This window comes from Argopecten irradians, chromosome 1 (assembly GCF_041381155.1).
Source record: "Argopecten irradians isolate NY chromosome 1, Ai_NY, whole genome shotgun sequence".
Classification (NCBI taxonomy): Eukaryota; Metazoa; Mollusca; class Bivalvia; order Pectinida; family Pectinidae; genus Argopecten; species Argopecten irradians.
In genome coordinates this window covers 68,896,912-68,919,069 of record NC_091134.1, presented here as the reverse complement: position 1 = coordinate 68,919,069, position 22,158 = coordinate 68,896,912, and the positions used below count along the sequence as shown (strand labels likewise).

Genomic DNA, 22,158 nt, shown 5'->3' with positions numbered 1-22,158 from the left:
TATCAATTTTATTTTGGTGTTGAAAACGTGGTTTTTAAGTACATTTAAAAAGTATTTTGACTTACCTTTGATAACTGTGTTAAGTCATAAACTGTACTGTCGCATCTACGCGGACCACACCAAATAACAGTACATTATAACTGCCTGATTTATAAATACTCTTTTACTGAATTTTTACCATGTTTACCAGAGTAAATCCTTACAGCTGTCACAAAAAAAATGTTTGTCTTTAAGAAGCTTTGCGGAAGTGAACGGTCATACCAGATAACATCTATACAAAATTCTATATTTTACGGTGTGAGTAAGCGATATTACCGCCATGTGCTCTCCAGTTATTAAACCTGGGACATTTTAAGTATTAATAAATGTTATGTTCGTGAATTGGGGTAGAAAATGTAACAACTGTGTAATGAAACCAAGAAGGAAAGCAGGCTGACACAATGCATCTTACCATAATATACTGGCGGGATTTATTTCTACGGGCGGCGGATCCGAAGGAAGCGACCGGAGGGCCAGGGGGAAGGATAAGGGCAATTGCAAACAATAATTTTTGCCCATCCCACAATTTCCGTCGACGGAAATGTTCTTATAATGCACATTTGAAAGAAAAAAATGTCCTCCTGCATATTTTGAGGCAAATCTGCCGGTTGACTATCGTTGTCTACGATGCTAAATATAGGGGGTTTAAGTGTACAACAGAAGTGACTTTCTTGTAGTGTGTTTAATAGCTATCCTCGTCGCGCTGTTCAACTCGTGTTCGCATAACTTTTATACAGCAGTGTTTTTATCATTTGATCAGTTTATCAAGACGTCGTGTTAGTTTGTTATTACAGTGTCATTGTATTTGACTTTTCGCTATCTCTGTTTTATGTGGGTTTTTTTTTCATTTATTTATTTGTTTTAAAATTGTTAATAACAATTTTTTAATTTATTTCATTTATTTTTATCTATTCTGTTCATTGCTATTTGGTGTGATCATATCGATCATTAAAATTGTCCCAAGAAATAATGTTATATTCCGGACTGCCGCTTCACTCTACTTCAAATTTTAGATGCGATTCCTTACGAAGGTCTTGAAAATGTTTGAAATCTGAGTAGTATACACTTGAAAAAATATCAATAACAACAAACGTCTCAAGGACTATGACTAGGAAACTAAGCACGCACCTTTGGCAGTACTTTGGTAGTGTGTCATTGTACTACTTGATAAAGCTGTTGAACGGATATTTAAATCGATATTGGTGACGTGTTGAACGAGTAGCTGTGTGGCTTTTATAAAGACCTTTGATATCCAAACCACATATACAGTAAAGCTAGCGGTACCGATTTAACATTTTCTCTACACTTACAATGTATACACTGTACATTGTGCACATTCGTGGTATTTCGTGGTATAATGGACACGTGCTTCCGTTGCAAAATGTCATTACTTGTCATTTAACCTAGCGGTTAAGTTCAGTTACCATGGAGAAGCCGGTCCAGAGCGTTAAAAGTATTGTCGACTTAATCAAGTCCACAAATGAAGCTTCGGTGCTGAAAGCAGGCATCGCGAAGTTTTCTAAGGCAGCCATTGAATGGTACGTAGACGAAGAGGAACTAGATATTCTACATCATGCTATAATAACTAACAATATCGAGGCTGTTGGACTCTTCTTTCATAAGGGGTATTTCAAGCTCCCACACGAATCGCCTTCAGTGCCATATCTCCACCTGTGTGCCAGACTTGGTCACAAGACCATTCTTTCTATGTTGATTCAGGAACGAAGCCTAGACAATAGACCAATGGAGTTTAAATATTATGGTCCAACAGGATCCTCTGGAGACTCGTCAAAGGTCATGCGGATACCTGTAATGAGCGGTAAAGATAAATTGACTCCCCTGGATATTGCTGGAGAGTACGGACACGTTGGATGTGTGCATACCGTCTTGGACCATTTCTATGGAGGAAAAGTAAGGAACAAAGCCAAAAGTACCAAGGAGGCCTATGTGAATTTAGCCTGTGAGCTAGACTCCCCGCCTGCACTACGTTTGCTTCTATCACATAAACCCACGGAGGAGGATATTAAAAATGCAGTGGGAGTAGCACTAAAAATGGCCAGACCAGAATGTTTAGATGTTTTACTTGGTCTGAAGCCCGACATCAGCTCTTTATTTGGTGGCATGAATCTGTATCATGTCCTATTCTCTTACAGCATGTCATTTAAGAAATCTTGGTACGAATCTCTGCTAACTGTCACAACACTGCTTATCAAACATTCTCATGACTTGTCCAAGTGTCTCCCTTACAGGACATATCCTCTATATAGTCTTCTGTCTCACTCCTCGTGTCACGACCTAGACAACTCGTCTCCCTATCTCCTAGCTTGTCTTCTGGTCATGTTAAATGCTGGGGCTGACCCAAACTTTGACGAACTAGAATTCGAAAGGGAGCTTACAAAAAGACAATTCACCGCAGCAGCAGCATTTGGTAGGTCCGCATTTTCTTCTGCCATGCATTGCTTATTTGACACAATTGGGAAATATTCGGAACAGGTAGAGATAGAGCAAAAAGTGTCATTGAGAAGCCATCTTGGGAAATGTACCGAGGCGTTACTGAAGCACGGAGCAAACTTGAACTACGTAGGGCGAGTTGAAGATCAGTGCGATACCTACGGAAACAGTCTCCATTGTTTCTGTAGAATTGCGCCGAAAATTGGACTTGGCGGGAAAATGTTAAAACTTTTATTACGACATGGTGCGAACCCAGATGCGAAGGTATATGGATACTACCCTATAAATGTGTTTTTCGAACAACTTTTGGCTTACGCCACTCACTCCGACTGTTCACACGTAGTTGATATACAACACAGTGCCTTTGTCATGGACTCCATGGCTCAACCGGCACTGCGGGATTCATATGAAATCTTCAAAAACATGGCGGCTAGCTTTGAACAGCCGCCGTCCAAGCACGTGCGAATTATGACGGGAATTGAAAAGGAATATGAGAAGAGAGTTTCAGACGTCTGGTCACTTCGTAGATGGTGTGTATTTTCTGTGTGGGTCAGTTGTGGTCGGAAAATTGACAAGGCAGCTCGGTTGCCTCTGCCAAAACGTTTACGAGACAGCATCACCGATTCTCTGGAATATGCTGTATAAGAACAGACAACAAACCGCCTCTAATATGTGTTACATGTCAAATATGAAAGTGTGTGAAAATAACTCGATTGAAATAGATTATTGATACTTTATTTGTCATTTAGTTATTATTATGCACACTCACAATTACAATGAATATATGTACCCGACCTACATACAAATCGTACTATAACTTTCGACCGGCAAATAAAAAAACGACACCATTTTCTGTCGTAATTGCGTTCAAGTTTGATACGTAAATAATATTTTACTAACTTTTTGATACATAAATAATATTTTACTAACTTTTTGTTCTTGACTATACATTAATTTGGCGTGAAAATTAAATATTGATAGTACTTAATTACTCAGCAAAAAACTTGATTAAACCTTGGTATTAATAGCAGGAAACTGCCTATTCTGTGAATATCACAACGATACAATATACAGTGCCGTACCAAAATTATTCGTAATTGTTACTTTTCCCCTACTAATATTCTGTGCAGTGTATTTGTACAATTTTGTTTGATTTTTCCTGATCTATATTGACGAATTTCAACTAAATTTTGAGTGCTATTAGATAATTGTCTACACATTCAGCTCATATTATTTACAAAATTTCATAATTTTCCTTTATATAGGCCTACTTTTTGAGATAGCCATGTTAAGCAAAACTTTTTCTTTGTTACAATGTATTTCGGTAAGAACAAAATAGAAAACGACGTCATCAAGTTTAAGCGGTGGAAACCAATAGTGATATTTTTTAAAACGAGATAGTTGAAAATTATGCAAATATTAGGCCTATAGATGCAACAGTGTCAAACAGCTGAGCTGGCCCTCACCGGGTATACAAGTATGCCAAATTTGGTAAAAAAAACATTAATAGATGAGATAAGGAAAATTCAAAGAAAAAAGGAGACAAATACATGGTATGTTTAGGGAAAACAACTTTTGGCACGGCACTGGTCTCACTTGTGACTTTGAAAAGGTCTATTAAGTATACCTATATATCGAAAATTAATAAAAACAGATGATATAAAAGATATGTTAAATTTAGCCAAATGTATCAGATCGGGCAACAAAAAGAGAGAAAATTTAGCATAAAAGCATATCAATTTTTTTCCATTATGGGCTGATAAAGTTAATTTTTAAGCCAATGAAAATGCTCATAACAAGCAAAATTGAACCTATATAGACTAGTCAGGGGCGTAGGAAGCCGGGGGGGGGGGGGGGGGGGGGGGGGGGGGGGCAACTGCCCCCCCCCCCCGTTCCCCAGGACGGGGGGGGGCAAACATGTCTTTTTGCCCCCCCCCCCATTTTCGCCGGCTGAAATTTTCTAAAAATGCTTATTTGAAAGAAAAAAGGGTCCTCCTGCACATTTTTCGTACTTCATTCTAGAAAATTTTCCGCTGCGCGGCGCATTTGCTAAAACGTTCAAGCACATAATGTTAAACCTTAAATAGTAAAAATTCAATACACACAAACTAGACTAAAAATGTCCATCAAGGGATTCTATGTACTATCTAAAAAAATGTCTCTTAAAAGATCAATTTGTTTATATGTCTTAGCTAGACAATTAATTCATTTTTTTATGTTACACAACAATGTGCCGATGGTGTGAAGCCGGTATATTCAGATCGAGTAGGGTTGCATAATGTTATGACGACACAATTATCGTCACTTTGTAAGAGATTGGGACATTAAACATGTCACCAGCAGTCCTAGATATGCGCAGTCAAACGGACTCGCCGAAAAAACTGTCCAAACGATGAAGAATATGATGAAAAAATGTCGAGAGAGCCAACACGATATTCATTTGGCATTATTAGTGTATAGAACTACACCGCTAGAAAATGGACGCTCTCCTACAGAAATTAATTACTTATGGGTAAACGACTCAAATCAAATCTACCAGAATCGTCAAAGGTCAGAAACAAGGACAGAAAGGCTATAGAAGTTAAAAAGTGGCGGGAAAGTCAGAAAGAGCGTCAGAAGTATTATTATGACAAACGTTACCATGTCAAGTTACAAGATAAGCTTGCACCAGGGGACCAGGTGAGAGTCCGAGAGCCAAGTGCACAGTCCTGGTCAGATCGCGCTTCAGTTGTTCATTTGCTAAAACGTTCAGGCACATAATGTCAAACCTTAAATAGTAAAAATTCAATACACACAAACTAGACTAAAAATGTCAGGGGCGTAGGAAGCGGGGGACAGGGGGGGGGGGGGCAACTCCCCCCCCCCCCCCCCCCCCCCCGTTCCCCAGGACGGGGGGGCAAACATGTCTTTTTGCCCCCCCCCCCCCATTTTCGCCGACTGAAATTTTCTAAAAAAGCTTATTTGAAAGAAAAAAGGGTCCTCCTGCACATTTTTCGTACGTCATTCTAGAAAATTTTCCGCTGCGCGGCGCATTTCCTAAAAGGTTCAAGCACATAATGTCAAACCTTAAATCGTAAAAATTCAATACACACAAACTAGACTAAAAATGTCCATCAAGAGATTCTATGTACTATTTAAAAAAATGTCTCTTAAAAGATAAATTTGTTTATATGTCTTAGCTAGACAATTAATTCATTTTTTTATGTTACACAACAATGTGCCGATGGTGTGAAGCCGGTATATTCAGATCGAGTAGGGTTGCATAATGTTATGACGACACAATTATCATTTCTAAATGCAGGTAGCTTTAAATCGAAAAATTACCATGTGAAGAACGCTTTATAGTCATTAAACTTTATCGTAAAACTCATCTCACCCCCAAACCCCCCTAACACCAAATTCTCGCGCCTTTGGGCGCTCGCAAATTCATCAAAATGCATCGTAAAACTCATCTAAGCCATTCTAAATCGTAATTTTTTTCCCGGGGAAGACCCCCGGACCCCCCAAACACCAAAATCTCGCGCTTTCGGGCGATGGCAAAATCATCAAAATACATAAAACTCATCCCGGGGGTCACCCTCAGACCCTAATAAAACACCAAAATCTCGCGCCTTCGACGCTCACACGCTAATTTGGCCAATTTGCGTATTCGTTAATTTCCTTTTAGCGACCCCACTACTGTCTATAAATGTGTACAGGGATTAAATTTAGTGAGATATGAAAAATGTACATAAAGCATATATTATATGGTTGGGAGTTGAGTTGAATTAATCTCCTCCTGTATGTGTGGCGGGGGGGGGGGGGGGGGGGGGGGGGGGTTAAAAATATTGAGGACCTTTGCCCCCCATGACGTTTCATCTTCCTACGCCACTGCTAGTGAGGCTAAACTATTTTTTAATCTTGTTGAATTTCGCAATTTATTGATATCTGTAATAAATGAAGTACTTAATTTGAAACTGTATCGGGACAAGTACATGTAAGCAAATACTTGTAAGCATTACATGGATCTGAGAGCTAGTTAAAAGTTCCCCAAATAATTTTTAAAAGGCATTGATGTCACTATTTGTTTTAATTTCATCGGGATATGAAAGGAATTTTGCTTGCACACTGTGTGAATCCGCTAAGATTTATATAAAAGTTTCAGTGTTCGTCACCGATATGCAATTTAACCTCGTATAGTGGATTTTTATAGGTTCGTCAAGTATGTAACCCTGGTCAATACTAGACGCAATATATCGCTCGGCTAGAGAGAACTTCTCTTTAGCTCGATCGGTTGAACATCAGACTAGTAATCCATAGGTCCCGAGTTCGATCCCTGGCAGAGGCAGGTATTAAATTTATTGTAAATCCTGCACCCTGTAACATTATAGACAAGGCACAATGGCTAAACATGGAGCTGAAATACAGAACATCACAGAATATTTACAAAGAACGCATTTCACCAGCGAGACAACATGGCCAAATCAATACAGGCCTAAGCTGAGCAACAACAGCACACTATATTTTAATATTACCGACTCCAACGACCACCCTTCTTCCGACCACTAGTGGTGTTCACTATATTAACATTTACCACATTTTAAATACTGCCTAGTGCTGTCTTTATAGAATACAACCACCCAACCCGGAGTAATTTTGAGGACTACGGCCGAAAAATCCTACCTTGAAGAGAGAGAGAGAGAGAGAGAATGGAGCTGACCAGCTACATGGAAGCTTCCGTCAAAACTCGCTATACTAAGCTAAAACACCCAAATTTAATAATATGCCATGAACAGCACGTGCTCAAGCTATACAGGTATACGGTTTGGCTGGTTGGACCTAGTTGTTCGTTTATTAATTAAAGACGGACCTGGTGATTTTACATTGTTTTCAGACGAGCCTTGGCAAAGCCCTCACAGGCCTGTATCAAAAACTGCAGGTCCGTCAGGATTTATACTTGAAATAATTACTTTAAAGCCGCATAATCCGTATCTTTCAGGGTCCGTAAATCAACAAAAGAAAATTAGGGTACATATATTATAAAAAGTTATCAACTTTCCCCTAATTACACACCCAAAAAGTCCCGAGTTCAAAAGAAATTGATGATTAAGAATTCGATATCGAGAGTGTTTGAATATGCATTTTCAATCGTAGACGATCACGTGACTTTCCAGACCAAACGAAATGGCGTGCCCAGTCAAAAGTGTGTCGTTCATGTTAGCAGGAACTTCTACGGAAGAACTTATTACTTTTCATGAACAAGTGAATGTTTTGTTATTTAATGAAGTTAAAGGGTCCCCCAGAACAATATATATACATTATCGTCGTGTGAACAATACTTACATTCGGTCATTTTGAGTGTTTACAATACGGCGATCGGTTGACTATGCTTTGCCTAATTTCCGGGGGCCATCGGAGGGATTTTTGTGGGAACGGTATTTAAACTTCGTATAAAATACGTGTTGCGATACCATACATCGTACTAGACAAGATAATAAATTGTACAAACATATACCAGATAAATAAATAATGGAATTGATAAATGATGAAATAGACAAGACACATCGTACTATATAGAGACGAAAATGGTTATCTACATGTAAATCTCTGGTGATATTTTCTAAAATAAATATCTCAGACGATATTTGACTTGCCTTGGATAACCATATAACTTGTTTTATAAAGGTCCAAATAAAATAAAATAATAAATCAAGTAAAATAAGCACGGAGAGCAAACTTGACATAATATGCATTTTTGTTCAATGTCATATGTGTATGTACATGTACATGTATACATACATATCTATTAGTTAAAAAATCACCATGTACCGCCAAACGAGTATAAAACCTAATACATGCATGTTATTGTATGTATATTTCGGATATTTATGTTGGAAAAGCTCCATGTTCGTTAAAAACATGATGATAAATTTCTGGTGAGACTATAAACAATTGGTTATATATATGATTTCAGGGATTACAGAAAATAAAAAAAAAAATAAAAGAAAGAATGGGGTTGAGGTTGCAATAAGGCGGTTTAATGTGTGTTAAAAGTTCTGAATGTCTAACATGCAATTATGTACTGTATATATTTTCTGATAATGTAGATAATGAATACAGCTCCCTTGGTTAAATTTGTGATGTACATGTATATGATAGCTTGCCAATGAACCATATAGCTACCATATAATATGATGTCCAGCCGTGAATTTGCCTCTGAAAAAATGAATCAGAAACATGTATAATGAAAGACCTATGTGTTTCTTATACAATCATATTCATGCACAAATAGCACATTCTGAGATATACAATGTACATTGTATAGTGTACATGTACACATATTGTGCATTGAATTTTAAGTCAATAAAAAAATGACTGGAGTTCAAAATAGTATCCAGTAGTAAATAAGCTGACCATAGCGTGTGATTCTCATGTCATCAGAGTAATTGCAGTAAAATTCAATTTCAGTATGTAAATAGTCTAACCTGGTGGAATATCTAACTTTATTAGTTGTATATTGTTAGTTTTTTCTTTATATATTCAAACAATACTGATTCCTTTAGTGTGATCTTGCTCCAAACACTAAGTGAAGTTGCTAAGAGCTTATACATGTAGACCTTGATTGACCTGGACTAATTAGAAGTTATTGTCAGTCTATTCCTTTCTAATTCAATCAAAACATTGCAACTTAAAATAGTCAATAATGAATAATGCAATTTAACAACATACATGACAGGCTATTGTCTCTACAGATATATGGATATTCTTATATATATGTGCAATCTGTGTATTACACAGCAACAAGATTTTTTTTATTACACATAGGGATATATGTATATCTATAGATCCAAAATCTTGAGATTTGACACTGACTTTTGACCCAAATAACCTTTGATCTAGCTCCAGTCTTGTTTGCTATTTATTTTCTGTATTTGAACATTTCTAAAATGAACACTACATAATTAAACAACTCAGACAAATGACATTTATTATTTTAATTGGTTTACTGTTCATAAATTGGAATTACATCCTTGTCCCATATAAATTATTCAAAAGTTATACATACTAGGTATGTAAACATGCAATAATCATTATTATTCCTTTTTTCATTTGTGTGAAGAAGAAATTAATTTGAAAATATCCTAGTGATAATAGTAAAGAACTATGCTAGGTTTGTTCTGTCCTTCCTTCTTGAAAATAATTTCTTTCTGGTTCATAATGGGTACATTACAAACAGACTTTATTTTTTACTGTCAGTTTTGATCTCAGAGATACATGTAGTTGTTTTTCCCTTTTATTTTTGGGCGAGCTGCCATCACATCTTGCACTTCTGTCATCCGGTTGAAGGTCCCATACATTCTATAAAGAAAACATGGAGTAAATGTCAGTTATGTACATAGATAAATACTGTATACATGCATGTACATAATCTTTCAGTGTAAGCCTACATGTAAAACAAACTAGTTCCAATTGTTTTCTGTCAAACACAAATTTATAACAATTACACATCTTTTGAACACGTTTATCAAAATCAAACCTCACTAGATACTAACAAGTTAGTCATTTCTTGAATTACAGGGGTCTAGGCATTTTCATGTGAAGAATAATGGTACTAATTGGTGCCAGAATTTATGAAGCCTAAATTTATTGGACATAATATATAATACATATATTAAAAGTCAATTACTATTCTTTACTTACACCACTTATGATGTATTGGTGTGAATTTTATATAATTTAGACCAGCAGATAGGATAACGACTACGTGACTAAGTGACTGTAAGTCTAAAAAATACATGTACAATCTTACACACGCGAGCACTGATGAAGTACATTTGTAAGTTTGAAAGTGGCTTCTTTAATTCAGTAATATCCATAGCATACATATAGTTAAAGGATATATATCACTGATATACATAAATACACAAATAGATATCGGAAAAGATATCACACTCCTGACGCTGTAAGCCTGTAACAGTAGCTACATGTATATCGTACATGTATAACACTGAAGAATGTGATCATCTTTTAAGGAAACGCGTATAATACGACTCTATTAATGCTTCTGTTGTAACCCAAGATTAAATCTGTAATATGTTCCCCAATTTATCAATACTTTTCCTGATTTCTAATCTTTATTTTACTATGGTACCAATTCCAAAAAGCGACCAAACACTTATAGAATATAAAACTGTTACCCCTTCGGGGCCCCACTCACCTTATAGAGACGAAGAGAAGTCAGTTAATGTGGTTTTGGTAGATCATTCATAAATCATAGTTGTTGTCATAGCTCGAATTCGTTTCCATATAATATTCTCAGCAATTCACAACATTTCTTAGTTTAAATAATTTCCTTATTCACTTCGAATCAGCAGTTGATTCTAAGCCGGCGAGCTTTCACTGCAAAGCTCGCTCCATTATATTGCGGTAAACAACTTTTATTTCCGGACATGCGTAAAGTTGCATTTCTAAGCTTTGGGGGCGTTCACTTTTGACTTTCTGTCGGACCGCGCATAAGTCTAAAATAAAATTTTGTATATTTATATCTTTGGACCTCTTAACTTTCTAGACTTGTAATTTGGGGAAAGTTCATAACTTTTTAGGGATATTACACCATATCTTGTCACTGTTTGTTTTACGGACCCTGAAAGATACGGATCATGCGGCTTTAACCAACGGTCAAACCGGTTGTTCCGAATAAACGAAAAGGGCCTAGGTATAAAAAATAACAGCCAATCAAAATTTACATAAGTATGAACCGTAAACGGGATTCTCAATCAGGAAAATCCCCATAACAAATGGAGTCTCGATCACAACACATAGTTTGTCACGCAGGACATAATAAAAACACCGAGTGTAAGTACGGATAAATCCAATACTTTTACATTTATTAATCAAATTTTAAAAATAATTAGGCCTATCATTTAGATTCCTGAAACCAACTTCGAAGTTGCCCTGAATATCCTACTTTGTACATTTTAAAATAGCGCGGGAAGTATGTTATTTAAACCGGATGTGTCGGTGCGCATGATTTGACCGATGATATTTGTATTTCCGGTTCCAGATTGAACTTGTTTTGAAAAGAGAAGCAATGCCACAAGAGGTTTGTTTTGTTCTGATATGTCAACAAATTAAATTTAGTAAATGCCGTCGTGTTTTTAATTGTCAAAGAAAACATATTTATCGTAAATATATGTCTAGAAAGTAGAATACGAAGTTGGTTTAGCAGTTTATTTACTGAGAATGAGATGGACACACTCACACTACCAGGTTGGGCACAACCCTGCATATGGGTAACAGTTACCCATTTGAGTAACAGTTACCTGTTTGCAGTAATCAATAAGTTACCCAAGTGAGTAATAATGTGAAAAGAAAACGCATAATGTTGTTTTAAAAATTATTATCAAAAAAGGGCGTCATAATTTTTAGAATGCCTTACAACTGATCAAAGACTATGCTTCTGTGGGTGAAATATCAAAATCTGTTGTCTAACTTTGTTGTAAGATGACAATTTAGGTGCTCTCCATTGACTTCAGTGTATAAGCTATCAGGGAAATTCAGTGCAAATGTCATGGTTAAATGAGTTTTAAATGGTTTCTATTTTTAGCACCATAGTAAGCAATGGAGGTGGTTTATTTTGTGACTTTTACCGAAATTGAGACAATGAAGTTTGTCCCATTTTGATTAATAATGTACTATATTATGTTAGTAATGGTGCCATGTCAAAATTATTACGCCCTTTTTTGATAAAAAAGTTTAAAACAAATTCATGCATTTTTCTTACAAAATATTCCTCATTTGGGTAACCAAGGATTTATAAGTGAGAAGGATTCGTGTCTGTCTCTTTACACTACTAAACACCACGCGAGACGCTTATGAACCGGGAATAAAAACCGTTTTTCTCAACAAATACTTGTCTTATCGAGTCAAACGAAACACCAATGTAAAGTAAATTAAATTTCACAACGTTTATAACTTGCTTTAAAGACGGAAGATTTAGAAGAAATGTCTTAAACTATCGTTAAAAAAATACGACCGCTCATGAAATGGCAGCACGCTTCAGAAAGTAAGACGGTAACCCTCGCACCCCCATGCTACATCAAAGGCTGCTGTGGCGGATATCAAAGGAAATCAGTCGTCGCCCAACGTCACGGTCAGTGCACAAACACAAAAGCACCTGCGCTGTCTTTGCCTAAAACTCAGTGTGACTTATCCTTCTCATATACGTCCTTGGGGTAACTTATTGATTACTCAAACAGGTAACCGTTACTCAAATGGGTAACTGTTACCCATATGCAGGGTTGTGCCCAACCTGACTATGGGACAGTCCTGCATTTGAGTGATCATAATTACTTATCCAAATGCAGGATTCTGTGAAATGAAAACGCACGAAGTTGTTTTAAACATTTTAATGAAATAAATAGGCGTTAAAATTTTCCATGTCACAATCACTTATACAACTTATAACGTTAGTATACGTAATTATTACTCGAATCGGGACAGGTGTCATATTGTCTAAATTTTTGTAAAAGTCATAAACAAAATTACCTCTTTTGCTCACTATGGCCATGGGGCTAGAAATAGAAAACGTTACTTTAGTCAAATGCATGCAGGGCTATCCCGCATATATAGGATCAGGAGATCTAGAGTGCCCAATGAACCTAGCTAATGCAAATAAATTAATAAATAACAATATCCTCGACTCTGGTTTACTGTTATTTTCATTATTATCCATTACAAACCGCTGTGTATGTGATAAGTTTGCTCTGACCACAAACACAAGCTTTCTATCAAGTAACAAAGTTACAGGTTAATTAGGAATAGCACAACAAGATGTCACTTTTGAACTATTTGATTATATCTTGCGACAGTCAGCAAAATAACGTGTTAGTCCAATATCAGAAAACAACTGATCATGACCAAGTGATGTTATGGGAGTAAGGTTAGGCTAACATGACGAGACACTTTTTTTATCATTCATTGTTTCATACCCAACAAATAAAGTTGTATCGTGATAGAAGACACTACTGTGATCTGGTTTCTACAAAATATTGCTTGAAAACTGATTTGTGTAATCATACAAATATATACACATGTGAATGTACATGTGATGGTGAGAATTGGTCGTCAATGGTCGCTAACCAGTATCTAACAAGATACATGTATCTGTAGATATGTAGCTGTATTACAAAGGGGTTCACATAATTTATATTGGAAAGGTTTGTACATGTATGTGCCTTACTGTAATTTAATTTTTATTACTAATATATTTCTTATTGTTTACTATTTCTTTTCAAGGATCACCTTGGTAGGGAGTGGGCCCATAGTACCCTCAACCGGGCACAAAGAATGGGACAAGATGTTCTCCAGCGAACAGTCACAAGGAAAATAGAATGGCCATCGATATCTCAAAAACAGAACCAGAAAAACCCAGTAGAGGTATAACGATCTACATACTTACAGATGAATGGTGACATTGGCAGGAGGATTCTTTGATTTTATAAAGGATATACATGTTGTAAAACATTTGATTATATGAGCAATTTAACCTAAGTTTAATTTTACTCATGTTGGTTTTTTTCATGTAAGTAATTTGTTTTCAATTACTCATTAGTTCATGTTCATAGAAAGTGTAGATCTACAAATGTCACAATAACAAAACAAGTTGATACTTTTATGATCTTCAATAGCAGGTACTTATATCAGAATGTGATATATATATGTAGTAGTTGTACTTGCAAATCTAAAATCTTGGACTTGCAGTGTCATTCTGTAGTTGAAAACTTTGGTTTAATGGATCCTGTTACAAAGTCTTGTTTCTATTTCAGGATCCATTAGTATATACAACAGTCGATGATGCGTTTGCCTCTGTACTACAATTCATGTCCCAAACTACCAGACAGTGCCAGGTAAGTGAGTCAGAGCAGATAATTAGTGTAAGTGTCTGGCTGAGTGATTAATGTGTCAGATATCTCTATAACCGGACAGTGTCGGAAAGTTATAACTAGTTGTAAGGCAGTTATTGAAAAAAATAACAAAAATCTTCAATTATAGGCAGAACAACACTATACATGTATACTTTCAGTTGTCTAACTGATTTCATACAACTTGACATGTGAAAAAGGTTGCAAGTGATCTTTTTACTATACTTTGTATCACACATAACTCATGTCATGAGATAGAGTGAGGGGGATGTATTCTGTTAACCATGTCTTGCACACATCCCAAGTTGTCTGGACGTTCCATTACAATGGATTATCAGTGAAATGCTCTCTTCTTCTACAGAGATATTACAAGAGTAACGATGACAACATTCAGAAATCGTGTGATAGTGTGCACTGTAACCGCTTCCATACACCAGCCTACACAGAGATCCAACATAAAAATCCTGTAAGTATTAGTATTACCAGAAACAGCCACACCTCATATAGCATGAAGATATAATGAAAACAATTTTGTGTATAGGCTGTGGGGCTCAAGGTACATGCAAGTTATTAAATTAAGAAATAATTAAAACAAAAACAACAGAAATTTTAACCTCAAGTTATTTTACAATATTGGCAGTCCAATGCTTCAGTATCATATAATATATAAGGAAAGAGAAAGTAGTTCCCACTGTTGGGGCATATATCAGAGATATGTACAATCTACGTGGTAAACTTATGTAAACATATGTAAACATTTTCTCTTTTGCTGACTTAGATATATGGCATAACAAATTCAAAAAAATATCAGTAAACTTAAATGCTTGCATTAATAAATGATATGAAAATTTATTAAGGAAGATAAAACCTGTTCTTCTTGTCCTTTACAGCTACAGAGAACAGAGGACGTCCATGTAGTTGTCCACCCAGGCACTTACGCTGTTACGGCCGGATCATGGGGAACTCAACAACAGCAGACTCACATGGTCAATGTGAACCAAGGTCAGACGGTCAGTCTGGACTTCTGTATGTGATAGTCATTGCAGTTTAGACCTCAGTTTGTGATGGTCAGTTTACATTGTTGTAAGTAATGGTCAGTCTAGACTTTTGAATGTGAAAATCTGATGGTCAGCTGTCTGAACTGTTTGTGACTGACAATCTTGAGATTTGGCTGTTTGTGATCGGTCTCTGTGTATGATAAACTTTCAGATAAGGACAATGCAAAATCATGTTAAAATCCATATCCGAGAATCATCCCACTGACCACACAAGTACTGAGAGTTCGATAGTGACTTTGAGTTGGAGAAGATTACATTCAATGGTGTTGTGCAATTTGATGAGATGGCTAGTGCTGACTCAGCCACTACTGTGATATGTATTGTAGGTTACTTTGAGATGGCTCGCAATATCTTTATTTAAAACATATTTATTTTCATTTTAAGAATCGTGTACATGATCAATGACAAGGTATAAAATATCTGGGCCTAGAAACTTTTCAATGTAATTCAGTAGTGGTTTGCCCATTTTATTGGACATCAAGAGTTAGATAAGGGAAGACTGTTGTCAGTCTTTTTGTGTGTCGATTGAACATATGTACAAAGCTTTGAGAGTGAGTTGTGTTAGAAGGATGGATGAGAATTGTTCTACAGCATAATAACCATGTGTGACTGAGCTCAGATCTGGGGGGGGGGGGGGGGGGCTCATCCCTTAATATTAAAGAGGGTGAATAGGTCTTCAAAAATCATATGAGAATATGGATACAAATATTGTGACAAACATTTACACATTTTCTTATTTTTGAAGTAAATATGCAATCTATATCTAGTTTATAAATTTAATTAGCTTCTTCCATTCAATCTACTTATACATTTAATTACCTATATTTTATGACAATCCTTTTATCTATCTTTACATAATATTATATTGATATTGCCTTTTGTTCAGGAGAACCATTCTAGAATTATCTGTTGAACCCATTTTTTAGTCCACCATCATCAAATGGTGGGCTATTCAAACACCTTTCGTCTGTGGTCCTTTGTCCGTCCTTCAGTCTGTCCATCCCTCCGTCCTTCCATCCGTTAACAATTCTTGTTACCAATATTTTTCAAAAAGTGCTAAAGGGATCTGTCTCAAATTTATGTGTAGGTTCCCCAAAGGGTCTAGTTGTGCATATTGCATTATCTGACCAACATGGCCGACAGTCCACCATCTTGGAATTTGATAGTTGAAGTTTGTTGCCGCTATTTCTCAGAAAGTGCTGAAGCGATCTCTCTCAAATTGTATATGTAGGTTCCCCTAGGTCCCTAGTTGTGCATATTACATTTTAGGACTGATCGGTGAACAAGATGGCCTTTTTGAATTTTGATCATTGAAGTTTGTTACCGCTATTTCTCAGAAAGTATGAAGGGATCTGTCTCAAATTTCATGTGGAGGTAGTAGGGATCTAGTTGTGTGTATTGCATTTTGAACCGATTGGTCCACAAGATGGAAGACAGGTAGCCATCTTGGATTTTGATAATTGCAATTTGTTACTGCTATATATCTCAGAAAGTACTGAAAAGATATTTGTCAAATTGAATATGTAGTATGTAGTAAAAGTTTGAAAAGCAAACATAGATCATTCTTTGGTGGGCGCCAAGATCCTTCTGGGATCTCTTGTTTCTTGCTCCTTCCGTCTTAAGTTCACTTTTTCTAGGATGATTTTAACGCAGAAATGGTGGAATATTAATTTTTCTGTTTTTATAATCTGACATTGGTTGTTTTGCAATAAAATATCTTATCAACTTAAAATAAATGTATTACATTATTGCATAGCACATGACCAGTTACATTGCAGAACTGATGCTTTGACCATCATGAACTGAGAACTCAAAATGATGTTTACCAGTACCAATATCAAGATTTGCCTCCCTTTATCCTTGTAATTATCCACTCACAAATTATAAAAAAAATGTTTTATAGTCTATTTCAATTATTAATTTTATTGGTAAAAATGATTTTTAATTAAGGTAATTACTTCTTTAAAGATGCGGTGGAGCATTTTTTAGTTCAAAGGTCAAGGTAAAGGTTTTATTAGCAAATATTTCGTTATATTTACAGTTTGCGCCTACATGGACTCAATAACCATGCTTCATAGTATTATCATTATCAGTGTATAATGATAGTAGAGCACGTGTGATGATTCTATTGTTATAGGAATAGTCGCTGGCACAGCAACGTGGGGTCAGGGATGTCACGGTTCATGTTTTTTCAGCTCGGTTCGGTTTCAACTTTTTTTGATCGGTTTTCGGTTTTTTCGGTTCGGTTCAGGCAAATCTCAATTACACTTTTTAAGTCTATTTTCTATCAAAAGCAAGTTCTGCTTTAGATTTAAAGATGGTATATCACTTAAACAAATGTTTTTTTTTTCTTTATCAAGATTTCACTTCTAATTAAAAATATATAATTTATTGCGCCCTGAAAAATAATCCACAGCACTATATCCTGTATACATTGAAGTTCTAAAAGTGCATGCAGCAAAGAAATTTCATTAATTATTCTATATCATTTTGTGTCTTAATTAGACATATAACACGATTAAATACCAATGTTTGTTCAAATATTGAGTATCATTTATGATCTCTCAGCAGTGGAACATCTTTAAAAAACATAATTGAACATTTTCTTATCTTTTTAACTCTTTCAGTACTATTGACACATTAATCAGTCACAGAGAGATATATGTCCTCGTATCCTTTGTGATACATTATTTCGTCACTAAAACTTTTCTCGTATCCTTCATGACGCATTATTAATATTATGTGATGATTGACATGTGAAAATCGTAAGTTTTACCGCAAATCAATACATCGGTATAATCCCAGAAAAAGTGTTTTTAAAAAGTATTATGCATTTGAATTATAATAGAGATAAACATTATTACGTACCAGGTGCATGTTCAATCGTAAAATGGTTTAATTCGCGGAATATTGGCCGACGGAAACGCGATTGTTTACAATCGGCAACACAATGGCGGCTTGATTTAGCTGCCGATATTCTGCGGGATTAATGTTATCGGAAAAATACATAATAAAAAATTATCAATTATAAAATATCAAACATTTAGTGAAATATATCATTTAGATATTATGTATGTGAAAAATCATGTCCGCAGACAACAAAAAACGATCTTCTGAATGACTGAACTTGCACACGTGTTACACATATATGTCGGTCAACAGGTGTATTTCTCGGGATTCTGACAAACAACTTCGCCGTATTTTCAATGAAATAATCTGCAATACAGTTTATACACGTAAATTACAGGTATTATAGGACAGTTATTTTTTTAATGAACCGAACCGAAACTTAGAATTATCGTACCGAACCGAACCGTACGGTTGAATCTTTTTGTTTAAACCCGTATTATTCGGCGGTATAAATGGATACACTCGTGAGACTCATGTAAATTTTGTGGTAACACAGGAAACGACTGGGGTTAAATAATTTACATGTGCTCAATACAAATTCATTATACCGTCATAACCTCAAACATAAATAATAAATGGGATCTTTGAATTTGATAAAGGCAAATGATGCAATGTCGCGATATATAAATTTCAGTCAAATTTGTGAAATTAACTGTAAATTACCACTTAATAATATCAAAGTCAAAAGACTTTTGTACAGGTTATGAGGCATGCTATAATGGAGCCCCAAATACTGTGTAAATTTTTGGCTAACTTAGTCCTCACGCCCAAGGTACATATGACCTACATGTGGGGTCCATCTGATCATTATACCGTCCCGTCAACAATCAAAAATTCTTCATCATAACTGCTGGTTGGAATTTAATAAATATGCCTGATTGCAACCTCATGGAGTTGGGACTGAAAATTGTACAAATGTATGATCATGCTGACTCTCCAGGGCCTGAGGGGTAGAGCCAAAATAATTGAATTTGGCTATTTCCTTATAACTGACTCTTTTCTAAAACAAAGCATATGTCAGCACTACTATTCGTAATGGCATCCCTAGCCTATTAAGGGGGGGTTTAAAATTATACATCTAGTTAGGTTGACCCCCAGGGGGGGTCTGAGAGGCAGGGTCGATTTGGCAATTTCCATATAAATTTAAATGACTTCTATGGAACTAAGCATAGGATAGCACACTAAGCATAACCCCTGCGAGATGGTATTCATGACATTATGAATATTCATGAATGATTCATGAACTTTCAAGAATATTAGCATATTGTGGTTCATGAAAAAAAGTTCATGAATATTCATCAAATGACTCTCAGGATCTTCCGTCTTTTAACAATTCCTGTTACCGCTATTTCTCAGAGAGAACTATAGGGATCTGTCTCAAAGTTCACGTGCAGGTTCTCCTAGGGATCAAGTTGTGCGTGTTTCATTTTTCGAACCGATTTGCGAACAAGATGGCTGACAGGTTGAAGTTTGTTACTGATATTTCTCAGAAAGTACTGAAGCAATCTGTCTCAATTTGTATCTGTATGGTCCCCTATGGCCCTAGTTGTGCATATTGCAGTTTGGGACGATCGGTCAACAAGATGGCCGAAAGACCGCCATCTTGGATTTTGTTACCGTAAATGAAGTTTGTTTGCGCTATTTCTCAGAAAGTACTGAAATGATGTGTCTCAAATTTTTGAAAAGATTGAAAAGCAGAGAAAAGGTCAATTTTGGTTATACTTTTGTTAGTTTTTCATCTAGAAACTATGGAGTGCATCCTTGAACAAACTTTATATTGATCCTAAAGATGTATCTGAGGTACCTACATATTCTGAATAAATATGGAATTTGTTCTATATTGCGCTCTATTGTTTCTGAGACAGAAAGTATCAAAATATAGGCAAAAAATTGCAACATTTTCAAATTCACTTAATCTATGCATAGATCGAATGGTTACCATAGCAACTATTGCCGCAAAATTAGAGAACTTTTATTGCGTTTAGATATGAGATGTACTAAATTTTTCAACTACAACAACTTATTTTCTTAATACTTTTTTAAAAATTGATTTGGGGGCCAAAAAGGACTCTAATCATACAACATAGTCCTTTACAATTGCACAGTAGAGGTGTATGTCAGGGTTCTTTTTTTATTTAAAACTGTATCAAAAAATATATAGAAGATATTTTCACGAGTGAAAAATAATAGTTTAACCCTCAGGAGATGAAATATTACTGGTGTTCATCAAGAAACAAGGAATATTAAATTTATCACATTTGTTTTCTTGCTTCCATTTACAGATGGCCTTCACTACTAGTTCCGCCAAATATTATTTTGCCATTGTATTTAACAGTTATTTTCCCTTGCGATTATTACTTCGTATTTTTGGATCATAACGTCATATTTCTACTCAAAAATATGACATTAATTTTGTGAGCAAACTAATGACGTAACAATCAAAATGATATTTTCACTGTCAATGCTGCTTTTATCACTTAAGGATGTACTCCTCTCAGAAGTCAAAATTTTCTTGTATTTAATTTTTTTTCTCATATAGATTTTTTGAAAGAGGAGTTCATACCATGAAAGAAAATGAAAGAAAAAACATATGTCCGTATGCTCGTTTTTGAGCTACTGTCACTGAAAGATACCTAGTTGACAAAATATTGGATTTTATGGGAATTTTGCCGTTTTGACCATATACACAAGATATTAAAGCCATAATTTCCTAATGAGGTGTTTGATATGTATTTATGTTTGTAGAATTTATTTTCCAGTAGTCTTCTTTTAAAATATACCAGTTTTGATCAAAAAGACTATTTTTTTTTTTCAGAATAACAAGATATGCTACCCCTAACCCTTAATTTTGAGCTACAAAATGCACCATTTTCAGCCATTTTTGCCAAATCTAACCCTTTATAGAAAAAGTTCTGGTATTAAACTTTTGTTTATATTTTGCATATCAATAGGAAAAGGGCTATTCTTTCAGAATCAGGCAGAAAAATGGGGGGGTCCGTGTGCTTACTTTTTTGTCCCACTTGAATATTTGTTATTTTTCAGTATTTTAGAGTAAAAATTAAAAGTGCTCAAATTACCATTAAATGTAAAAATAAAGTGAAAAAAAGTGAATCATTTCATACATTAATGCTCAATATTTTAATTGTCACGAACCAAGTAAAGATTTACAGCAAAAATTAGCTCAATACAGCTAAAAATGCTGGTGCAGTGATGATTTAAGTAAAAACAATTTCAGTAAAAAATGGTAAAACTGTGGCTCTACTTGAAGCGAAAAAAGATACAATTTCAAAATGGCCGCCAAATGGGCCATTTCTTAAAATCCCCGTATAAAAAAATCTGCTAAAGTTAGAACTGTAATTTTTGACAAAATTTGCAACTGGCAACTTGCTACAGATATTGATAAATTGTATTTGAAAATCTCATAACTTCTTTGATCTTTGTCGAAACGAGACTTCAACGGGACTGAAACCTCAGAAGAATACATCCTTAAGCCTATATTGGCGTCTTTCCCCCTACTTATTATATCAGCACTCTCGTTAAAGATGCTCCACCGCAGAAAAGTGGCATTTTTTTGCGCTATCAAAAACAGCTGCAGACGAATAAGTGATTTGTAGGTCGCCTTTAGTCCGTCGTCGTGCGTCGTCCGTCGTGTGTTCGTTAACAATTTACATTTTCGACTTCTTCTCAAAAATAGCTGATGCAATGTCAATGAAATTTTCACAAAACTTCTTAGGCATAAGGCCAATAAAAATGTGAATCATTTGACCCCCACCCCCAGGGGGCTGTGGGAGGGACCA

At 35.6% G+C, this 22,158-nt stretch overlaps 2 protein-coding genes and 1 long non-coding RNA gene across 3 annotated transcripts; 2 read left to right on the top strand and 1 right to left on the bottom strand.

Annotated features, from left to right (window-relative positions):
- The first annotated feature begins 905 nt into the window (after nt 1-905).
- LOC138306644 (uncharacterized) lies at nt 906-3,318 on the top strand. The gene has a single exon (XM_069247087.1). It carries the CDS (start codon nt 1,465-1,467, stop codon nt 3,133-3,135), a length of 1,671 nt encoding a protein of 556 aa, XP_069103188.1. The 5' UTR covers nt 906-1,464; the 3' UTR covers nt 3,136-3,318.
- A 6,131-nt stretch (nt 3,319-9,449) lies between these two features.
- LOC138306696 (uncharacterized) lies at nt 9,450-10,903 on the bottom strand. The gene is made up of 2 exons (XR_011205896.1): nt 10,688-10,903; nt 9,450-9,828 (listed from the first exon to the last, which is right to left on the bottom strand). It is a non-coding gene; the product is annotated as an uncharacterized lncRNA (long non-coding RNA).
- Nucleotides 10,904-11,515: 612 nt separating this feature from the next.
- Nucleotides 11,516-18,417, top strand: LOC138306691 (A-kinase-interacting protein 1-like). The gene is made up of 5 exons (XM_069247148.1): nt 11,516-11,572; nt 13,768-13,908; nt 14,298-14,378; nt 14,755-14,859; nt 15,284-18,417. Exons 1-5 carry the CDS (start codon nt 11,561-11,563, stop codon nt 15,425-15,427), a joined length of 483 nt encoding a protein of 160 aa, XP_069103249.1. The 5' UTR covers nt 11,516-11,560; the 3' UTR covers nt 15,428-18,417.
- The last annotated feature ends 3,741 nt before the right edge of the window (nt 18,418-22,158 follow it).

Coding starts and splice junctions, on each gene's coding strand:
- LOC138306691 (XM_069247148.1), top strand. Junction 13,909..14,297: donor ACCAGAAAAACCCAGTAGAG/GTATAACGATCT, acceptor TTTCTATTTCAG/GATCCATTAGTATATACAAC. Junction 14,860..15,283: donor AGATCCAACATAAAAATCCT/GTAAGTATTAGT, acceptor TGTCCTTTACAG/CTACAGAGAACAGAGGACGT.
- LOC138306644 (XM_069247087.1), top strand. CDS start 1,465: ATGGAGAAGCCGGTCCAGAGCGTTAAAAGTATTGTCGACTTAATCAAG.